Raw genomic sequence first — 9,969 nt, forward strand, 5'->3', positions numbered from 1 at the left:
GCTTCTGTGGCGCTGCTCCTCGGCGGAACGGAACGGCACGGCTCGGCATGGCGGGGCGGGCGGAGCCGTGCGGCGGGCGGACCGGGCCGGGCCGGGGAGCCATGGCGGGGCCGCTGCTGCAGGCCTGGGGGCTGGGGCTGGGCCGGGGGGCGGCCCTGAGGAGCCGTGCTGCCCTCCGGCCCCTCGGGCTGCTGGCTCCGCCGAGCCGGGAGGCGGCGGGGACGGGGCCCCGGGATGGCCCCGGGGAGGCGGCGTTGGAGGAGAACCCCTTCTACGGGAAGTATCGCCACAAGATCCAGGAGCTGCGCAGGTGGCTCGGGGCAGGGGGCGGCGGGTTTGGGGGGAGAAAAAGGAAGAATGGGGGTGCTGGGGGAGGATGGGGGTCTGGGGTCTGTGAGGAGAGGGAGGCTGCGGGTGGGAGACGCGAGGGAGGTCGTGGCCGGCGAAGGGTGCAGGGGGAGCCCGGCCTGAAGGGGCTCGGTGCACTAAGAGCCAGGTTAAGTTAGAGCCTGCCCTGCCATCCCCTTGTCACCTCTGTTTTGTGGGGCCACACGGTCTCTACATGCCTGGAGGCTGCTGTCTGTCTGCCTTGGGGCACCTTCGTGCCCTTAGTCTGGTGGTACGGGTAGGCTGAAAGTCATTTAGTTTAGCCTCGTGCCCCGCTAACTAAACAAAATAACTTCAGGCCAAATGCTGCCTTGAAATTCCCTTATGTCGTTGCCACCAAGTAGAGGAGAGAATCCTACCCCAACGTAATCAATTTGCTAAGGGACGATTTTGCTAACACGGCAGCAGAAGAAACTAAAACAGGTTAACTGTATGGTCAGTACCACAGGAAACGCTTTAAAAGGCCAAACGGCGTTAATCGCTTGGCACTATTAACGGTCTCTGCTCTGATTCAGAGCCAGTCCAGATGTATTTGAATCCCGTATGGAAAAAAGAAATGAAGTGAAAAAGCAGCCAGTGGGATACTCCAAGCAAGCTGAGTTTGTCAGATGTATGGAAGAAAAGGCAAGCCCGATTTTTCTTTGTAATTTGCACGCACTGGAGCTATAATTCTGTCATTTATGTAGTATCAGCATAAAGCTACAAACATACAGCATTCTTGCTGGTATGGAGCCCCAGAATTTTACACTCTAGTGGCTAAAAACATAATTCTGTATTCCAGCATGTTATTTAGCTATTTTTCCATGCAGTAGACTCGGAGCTTGAGGGCTTTATTTAAGTGTTTAATTCGTTCCAGATTAGTTTGGCCAGATGGAGTGACGTCAGCTTGCATTTATCATTCTGTAGTGAATTTAAAAGAAATAAAATTCAACAATATCAGATCCCAAATGAATAATAATTTCCTTTAACTAATCCTTTCTGACCTTGTAATTCATAATTCACATTAAGTTACTACTTAACCTTTCCTCATCAATAACTTACTATAGTAAAATGCACTGCAGCAATGTTTAAGTATCTTAAATTTGAGCTTATACGTGGAAGATTTTGTCAGCAGGCATGATATGCATGGCAGGAAAGGCAAATAAATGTTACTAAAGCGTCAGCTATAAAAATTAAAGAAGGATGTTTTTTTCTAGGCAGAAGGCTTGGGCACAAAGACGTCAAAGGGAGGATTCACACGGGATAAGGTAAGGGAAATGAACCAAAGCATTAGAGGATGTGCTAGCAAATAAAGGATGGATGTTAATTTGTAGTGTTACCATCAGTACTTTGCCCAAGAGCTTTTTGACGTACAAGTAATGTTTCTTATGCTGCACTTCATAATAATACTTTCATTTACTGTTGGGATTATGTTCAAGTCTTAAACCTCTTTGCACTCTGGGTTTTTATTATCAAGTCCTTTCTCTCAGATATACTGGAAGTTCCTGCTAGTTAGAGAATCTGAAAGCTTGCAGTAATACATCGAAAGGGTTAAGCTGCCTCTGCAATGTTTAAATATATTTCCAGCATTCAGCCAGTAGAGGGACAAGAGGATGGTTTTATTCTCTTCAACTTTCCTGTATTTTAGCAATCTTTGTAAAGCTGCCAACAAAACATGTGTTTGAGATGGTCGAAGAGGAACAGCTTACAGCTCATCTTTCAGCTGCAGTAGAGACCTGCAGAACTGGAGCAAAGTGTGTTCTATGTCCTGACAGAATCTTTTATATTCTGCTTCAATGTATGAATCCACTTTTCAGTGTGTTATACTTAACTATTTACTAGTTTCTATGGCAATTAAGAGAACTAAGACGCATTGTAAATTGAATTAAGTTCCTCTAGCTTGATTTTGTTCTCTGTAGTTGCATCCATCCATTCATTCTAGATTCTCACTTGAATCAGAGAACTGTTACCATGCCAGATTCCTTATGCTCTCTCTTGCAGACACTTGATTCGATTCTTAATGTGGAGATGGTGAAAGAAAAATCAGCAGAGGAAATAAAACAGGTGACGGATTTAAATAGACTGAACTTTGTTCCATATCTATGCTTAATAATAATTTATGTGGGAGAATGGAAATTTTACTTAATATAAGACTGAAAAATAAAACATGGCTATGGCAGTATGTTTATAAGAAGCACATTCACATGCATGTCAAAAGTAGAAGGTATTTTTCTCTGTATAGGGAAATCCACCTAGAATGTACCCCCATGATAATAGTCAGTTTACATTTGCACTTGATCACTCAGAAACTCTCTGCTGTAACTTACTGCTGCCATTTAATGTGTAGCTGTTTAATTGGCATCAGCAAGATCCTGTCAGGTTTGAAGACAGGTAGAGGGAAATCCTGGCAGTAGCTCGTACAGATTTTGCTGCGTCTGTTTTGCAGGAATTAAAACAAAGCTTTTGCAGTCTTCTATCTTCGTTTGTATTATCTGTCATTCAGGAGCCTTTGTACTCATACTAAAGATAGTTGGGGTTAGAAGGAGGTCGGTGTGTTTGTTTCAAGGACAACGTGAATCAAGTTATTCTCCCTAATATCTTTTTGTTTTGTACTGCATTCCCTTTTGTCTGGTTATAAATAATTTCTGTTCCATAGTTCTGATGTTGCTTGAGTTGGGTCTGGTAGTTTTTTCCTAATCAAATTGTATGCCAAGAAACTTTATGTAGGCATGCTCATTTATGGGCAGCAACACGTACAAAGGAGCCTTCTGGCAGGACTTAGAGCAAAAGCCTTGATGCTTTCCTGACAGCTTGAGAACATTATAGAAGCGATTGTGTTCTGCAGGGAATGACGTGGGACCAGTTGTAGCAGGGAGTGGATTCAGTAACTTATTTTGAGTTTCCCCGTTTCATTGTTTAAACATTTTACTGATAATTCTCATTAGTCGTTTAGGACTAGTCAATTTATTAAGGACTTCATATGAGCTTTTATGTAGGTATTGCCATCCAGCTGTGTTGAAAGACTGTCTGCTGTTAAAAATGCTTTGCATGTCCTTTGTTCAAAATAAAACCAAAGAACCTTCAGACGTTGTTGGCGTGATTGTTGTGAAGAATATAAGAAGTGGTTCTTATAGCTAGTAAATCTTGAGCCACCTCTGAGTGCGCTGCTTTTTTCTGTCATCTAATTGAAATCTGTCATTTGGTACAAGTACTCTGCAATGTTAGAAGTGTGCTGCATTAGCAGGAAAGTCACTCAGGCTTAACTGAAAAATGATCCCTCAAAGCGCGTACAAAGATTTGTTCGCAAATGGAATTCTTCTTAAAGCATTTAACGTTACTGGTGGATGCTTGATTTTTAATGGTAGATTTCCTTTGTTTCCTACAGATTTGGAATCAGTACTTTTCTGCAAAAGATACAGTTTATGCTGTTATTCCTGTAAGTAGTTTCTCTGTAGTTACATTCTCTGAAGGTCAGCTTGCAAAGCTTTCCTTTCTGTTGTGGTTTAACCCAGCAGGCAGCTCAGCACCACACAGCCATTTGCTCGCACCCCCCTCCCAGTGGGATGGGGGAGAGAATCAGGGGGGGAAAAAAAGTAAAAGCTTATGGGTTGAGATAAAGACAGATTAATAGGACAGAAAGGGAAGCAAAATCGTAATAATACATACAAAGCAAGTAATGCACAATGCAATTGCTTACCACACAATGCCCTGCCAGTCCCTAAGCAGCAGTTGTCCCCTCCCCATTTTTACTGTTCCACATGACACACGCGGTATGGGACATCCCTCTGGCCAGCCTGGGCCAGCCCCTCACCGGCAGGGCGCTGTGAGAAGCTGGAAAGTCCTTGGCTCTGTGCAAGCACTGCTCTGCAACGACTGAAACATCCGTGCGGTATCAGCATTCTCATCCTAAATCCAAAACGCAGCACCCCACCAGCTCTATCCTAGCCAAAACCAGGACAATTTCTAATTGCGATTCTGATCACAATCATTGAATGAAGGAATCATTGAAAGAAAATGGGAGTTCAAGAAAAAACTCTCTCTCCAGAATGACGGATCTTAGTGCCTGGAATAAAGGCTTTTGATCCAAAAATGTTTAACCTTTTTTTTCCTCCCATCAGTTGGTCTCAAAGGTAGTGCTTCTTTCTGCGCACCCGCCCTGAATTTCCAGACATTTTTTATTTAGAATATCCAATATTTGTTGCAGGGGCCTAGTATCTGTATTTTCAGATTTTTTTTCTCAGAATTGCTCTTTTCTTTGCCCTCTTCCCTGCAGTACAGGCAGCTAACTTGTATGTTTAATGTGGCAGTGTGAGAGCACTTGTCTAACAGACTTGCACTTTGTTAATTCTTTGATTTAATTCCTTACATTTAAAATTATTGGCAGCACTCTTTCATTGAGGTTGCGTGGTGCTTCCTGTGATAAGATCATATTTCTTATCCCTGATAAATTTACCAGATGTTAATTGCTGTTATTCTGCATGAAACCTTAGCCTGGATTGGGATTTCTTTTTATTCTTCTCTTCAGAATCTTTGTGATCCTGATTTTTAGATCTGGCTTTTCACAACTGGGTTTTGAGTTAAGGTGGTGTGGGCCTTTCATTAGCAGGGCTGGCATTGTTTTTTGGTGTGCTGCTTTAGGGAAGCTTTGGAAGTTTTTTAAAGCTTTAATGCAAACCAGATCCTAGGCACACTGGGAGGTAGTTTGTGGTGTTATCGAGGGGGGGGAAAAAGCTGGCTCCAGCCAGAAGTTTTTTGTTGGCTGGAAGAAAAGCTTTGCATAATTCTCAAACGCTCAAAAGCATACATGAAGGAATTTTGTGTTGGTAAATGACATATGCTTTATTTCCTGAACACCACAGAGTAGGTATTAATATATGGTGCTGGCAAGAAAAGAACAGGCAAAAGATGTAGGGGAACATGGAGAGGATATGTGAATGAGATTGCCAGGTTTCATCAGGGATGACTTAAATATGTTTGTGGTTTTCACATAAAACTATTCAGTAAGTATGTTATTTGAATAAATATCCCGCTGCATTTTAATACTGAAGAACAGATGACTGTGATGTAAAATCCATAATTTGCGGCCAGGGATGTGTCATCTCATGCAGCTGTTGACGCCAAATGATGCAGTAGAGCTATTACTGAAAGAGGTTTTAACGTAAGCCTAAAGTGTGGGCCCCCACCTCCAACGAGTAAAGCTTTGGATTCAAGGAGTTTCCTGCTGCCTCTTGCAGAAAGCATTGTTAAAATGGGGTACCCATGACATTTAGGTAGCTGAGAACTAACAGAATCTTCTGTGCCTTCATTGTTACCTGTTCCCACAGTGAGGCCTCCTGTAAGGAGAAGTTGTGCCCTGTAAAGGTTAATGAGACGATTCTGAATAACTGTGCATCCACGTTTGTGTTGTGAAACATGAATTTCTTTCTCCTTCCCCAAAGGCAGAGAAGTTCGATTTGATATGGAAGAGAGCGCAGAAATGTCCATCGGTACGTACGGCCGAGATTCACGGTGCCTTGATGTATAGCTGTAATGCATTTCTCCTGTCTGAAGCCTAATTCATAAACTTTTGACCCTCCTGCGTTCAGATGCATTGTATCAGCTCAATTAGTAAAACCCAAGTGTTGAAATATTTGTCTTAGTGTTCAGATAAAAGCAACAGCTATCCAGGTGTATTGAACAGGTTGATCAAGAGATCAGATATCTAGATATAAGAGGGGTAGAGCTCAGATAGGTGAGCACAGAATCTCCCAGGGAATGATTTAGCTACATCCCTCCAGTTTCCTTCAATTGATGTCTTGTGGTTAAGTCTCTTCCATGCAGCGAGGTGAAGAGCCAGACCTTTTAGGCCAGCTTCACTAATGTTCCTGTATATCTTTCACTGTTGCTTAAAGCATCCTCGTTTTAACCCGGAGGAACCGTTGTGAGCTATAGGCTATGTGTCACCATTGCATTACGTTGCATGTATGTGGAGAAAGTGAGTTCTCTTGTCTTACGGTTGAAGTGCATAAAATACTGAGGATCCCTAAGGCTGAGGTTCACAGTTTCTCATGGGGCTTGGGTGGATTTGTGGTAAACTTTAATTGGAAAACTGAATTTCAATTAGAAAATGTGTGAATGAGCATGCTGTTGCTTTAAAGAAGTTAAACTGCGAAAGACAAGAACAGCTAACAAGATAAAGAATACATTTCTGCTGGTTTGTTCCATGTGCTGCTGGATTAGTATTGTTTCCTGTTGAAAGTAGTGTGATTTTAGAGTAATCTGTGCACTGAAGCATGAACTCTGTGCAAATTGCACATTGCTAAGACAAATGAAATCCTTCACTGGTTTATAAAATCAAAAGGTAGCTAGACGTCATGGTGTTGAGGAGTGCTTTTTTACATCTAAATGGGAAACTTCACCAGATTGATGACTTGATCCTGGGAATTCCATTTGCCAAGTTCAAATATGTCTGGCTTCCTAAGCTACTTGGAGCTTGGGAAGTTGTTTATGGTTTTAAGTGCATTTCTGTGCAGTCCATAGGCATCTAGTCGGGTGTTCTGCTTGTTTTTCTGCTCCCACATTGTCCTCCTTCCTGATGCGGGAAGATGGCATGTGAGCAAGTCCTGTACAGGACTGAGAACTCTGAATGTTCCTCATCTTACATTTGGCCATTTCTGTTGTTAATTTATTTTAGAAGCGAGCTAACAGATCAGGGTCTGAATATTCTCTACAGTCCTTTCCTTAGTTTCATGTAACACTATAAAAATATGTCCCAACGTTGAGGATTTCCTAATGAGATAATACCAATAAGGTAATGCCTGCTCTGAAGATTAATGACCTCTGCTCATCCACAAAGCAGCAGTGCAGGCTGTTCTGTGTTGGTCTGATGTGAAATTTGAGCCTTGGGGCTGTGGTTATCAGATTGGAGTCACTCTCCCGGGTCATGAAATCTGGTTCCTGCTGTCCTATCATTCTTAGTAAAGCAGAGAGACCCTTTTTTCTGGTGTCTTCCTCACTAAGGAGTTTATGCTGGAGGCCAGTATGACATGGGTATTCGTGCTCATTATTTTATGAAAAGGAGAATTATTTATCACTTCTCTGCAGTTTCTGTACGCTTTGCCAAGAAAAGAAGGCTACGAGTTCTTTGTGGGGCAGTGGTCAGGAACGGAATTGCACTTTACTTCTCTAATAAATGTTCAGGTAAGTAGTTATCATAAAAAAGTTGAAAATGGATTAGGATCCAAAAATATATAATGTCAGAATATTACAATATATAATTGCTAAATAATTTAATGAACAGATTTTCTAGCTTAACTTGAAAATAATTCTCAGTGAAAAACTGCCCTGAATTATGGGCATTCAGTAAGTTTATGAGTACTAAATGTCTCTTTGAAGAAGAATAAGGTAGAATTCAAGCAGTCTCAAAATAGAAAAGCCAAATGTTTTAGAGCTGTTTGCACAGACTACTTAGAATACCAGTAGATGCTGTGAAATGAAATCTCTTTTCTAGAAGTTGCAGGTTATTTTAGATGTAAAATGGATTCTAGTTAAGAACTCCAACCTGACCCTGCAAATCACTTGTTTTCTGTAAATACCAGGAATAACAAACTATTAATTAGAACTGATCCTTAAGCCCTGAAAAATAATTGTCTCCGTAGCAGTTAATACTGAAAAGTTTTATAATTAAGCCTCAAAATCTGCAATAAAGCTGAAGTTCTGTATGGGATACCAACAGATTTCTTTACTTCCTTCAGACCCAAGGTGAATCTGCTCCGAGCCAGCTGGTCTTGTACCATTATCCTGAGCTGCAGAAGGAAAAAGGAATAGTACTAATGACAGCAGAAATGGACTCCAAGTTCTTGGTGAGAGAAATCTAATCATTGGCTTCCTTCATTTTATGCTGCAGTTCCTCTTATAGTTTTGAATTAAAAACTAAGTCTTGAGAAGAAGCTTTCCCAAACAGTGATCATGTTAGATTTCTTTAATTTAATCTATTTAGTAATCTAGGGAAAGCTAGAAGGAAATCAGCAGTCGGACTGTCTGGTGTTTGCAGCTCGTACATACTTTTTTTCTTATTCTTTGTATTATAGTTTATTGTTGTAAAGCATAAGCAAAATTTAGAAATGCTTCTGGTCTTCTTGCTAATGGAAGCAAATTTAAATGAAGGTGGTTGCTACCTGCCAACTAGTTGAAACAATGTTTTGAAACTTCATACTGACGGGCAAAGCAAGAGACATCCAGAGCTTTATGTTAAGTTTCTGTGTGTCTTTGCTCTTTTCCCAGCGTGTGGGTGTACTGTTATTTGCATATCTGTAATATTATAGTGCTAGGACTAATGGCACTAGGGATTATACCGGTGGAACAAGACGATAATTAAAACATCCCACCTCTAATTGACCCGCTTACACCACTTCCGAAACTATGTGGTAATGCATTTGCCCTGTTGTATCTCGGAGTAGACAATCAAACTTTGCAACACGAGTCAACCATAGGAGGAGAAAGATGTGACTTTGGTAAATCTCCAGTGCCTTAGAGTGGGTAGGAGTCATGACAGATAGGGTGTATCTTTGACCTCTGAGGTGTATGCTCAGCAGGAGAATAGTTTGTAGGCACGGTGCTCAGGTGCCTGAGTAGTTCAGGAACAAGAGGGAGACGGTTTTGTGAAGAGATCTGCAAAACGAGGTTGACTTTCAGCCCCTTTTCAGTCTTTTTCAACAGGAAACAACAAAACCCAATGTTAACAAATCCTTTATTTACACTTGCAGGTGGTCCACGAAGCCCAGTGCTTGGCGAATCAGGTGCAGCTTTTCTATGCGACGGATCGTTCTGAGACCTATGAATTAGTGGAGACCTTCAACCACAGATCTAACGAATTTAAATACATGTCAGTTATAGCAGAGCTTGAGCAAAGCGGACTTGGGAAAGCACTGAGACCTAGTCAGGTTTCTGACAAGTCATAGAGACTGCATGTGAAGCAAACCAGGAGCAGTCAAAGGGTTTCTTAGCTGGTTCCTGTCTCTTCCATTCCGGGGAGTTGGACTGGCTACAGGAGGGGTCTGGAGACATCGTGGGAGTGTGATTGTCAAGCCCGCCTGGCACCGATACAAGCTGAGGACGTGGGTCACTTGAGCAGCGGTAACGAGTTGCCCAACTGGAGCACTGCACTTCAGTGTAACGTTGTCAGAAGGAGCTGTTTTCCCTTCCTGTAACTTAGCTGCTGCACGCTGTGTTTTTGAGATCTGAAATAAAATGTCAGAATGGGAGCTGTATCGTGGAGTGTATTGACATCACCAGAGAGATAACAATCGGTGTTTCTTCTCAGTAAAGGCATTTTAAATGCCCTCTGCCATTATAATTGCATGGTCTAGTGCTTTTTAATTTGTGTGGAATTTATACAGACTTGTCTGTCAAGAAAGGAGAATGGGTCTGATGGTCTAAAACAGATTCCTCTTTGTTACCTTGTGTGTGAGGTTCCGCATACAGATGTATAATGCGGCCTGCGTGTTTTTTCAGGACTAAAGAACAGAATGACTTAGATTTGTTCTGGGAATGTTGTGCTTCTTAATTGATATATCCATTTCATCCTGTTGCTGGGTTTCTATCTTAGAGTTGTTTTTCTTGAGG

The 9,969-nt window shown here is 41.9% G+C and overlaps 1 protein-coding gene across 2 annotated transcripts; it reads left to right on the forward strand.

Annotated features, from left to right (window-relative positions):
- Positions 1–47: 47 nt before the first annotated feature.
- On the forward strand, positions 48–9,608 carry ATPAF1 (ATP synthase mitochondrial F1 complex assembly factor 1; the record flags this gene model as incomplete). Of its 2 annotated transcripts, none has more annotated exons than XM_080602744.1 (9): positions 48–310; positions 903–1,011; positions 1,584–1,634; positions 2,368–2,430; positions 3,752–3,802; positions 5,805–5,852; positions 7,450–7,545; positions 8,100–8,207; positions 9,111–9,608. In XM_080602744.1, 9 exons carry the CDS (start codon positions 48–50, stop codon positions 9,303–9,305), a joined length of 984 nt encoding a protein of 327 aa, XP_080458870.1. In that variant the 3' UTR covers positions 9,306–9,608. The 2 variants fall into 2 exon arrangements, with proteins under 2 accessions (XP_080458870.1, XP_080458871.1); XM_080602745.1 differs by having other exon boundaries at positions 84–310; positions 1,588–1,634.
- Positions 9,609–9,969: the final 361 nt, after the last annotated feature.

Source organism: Anser brachyrhynchus (genome assembly GCF_964034855.1).
Source record: "Anser brachyrhynchus genome assembly, chromosome: 8".
Taxonomy (NCBI): Eukaryota; Metazoa; Chordata; class Aves; order Anseriformes; family Anatidae; genus Anser; species Anser brachyrhynchus.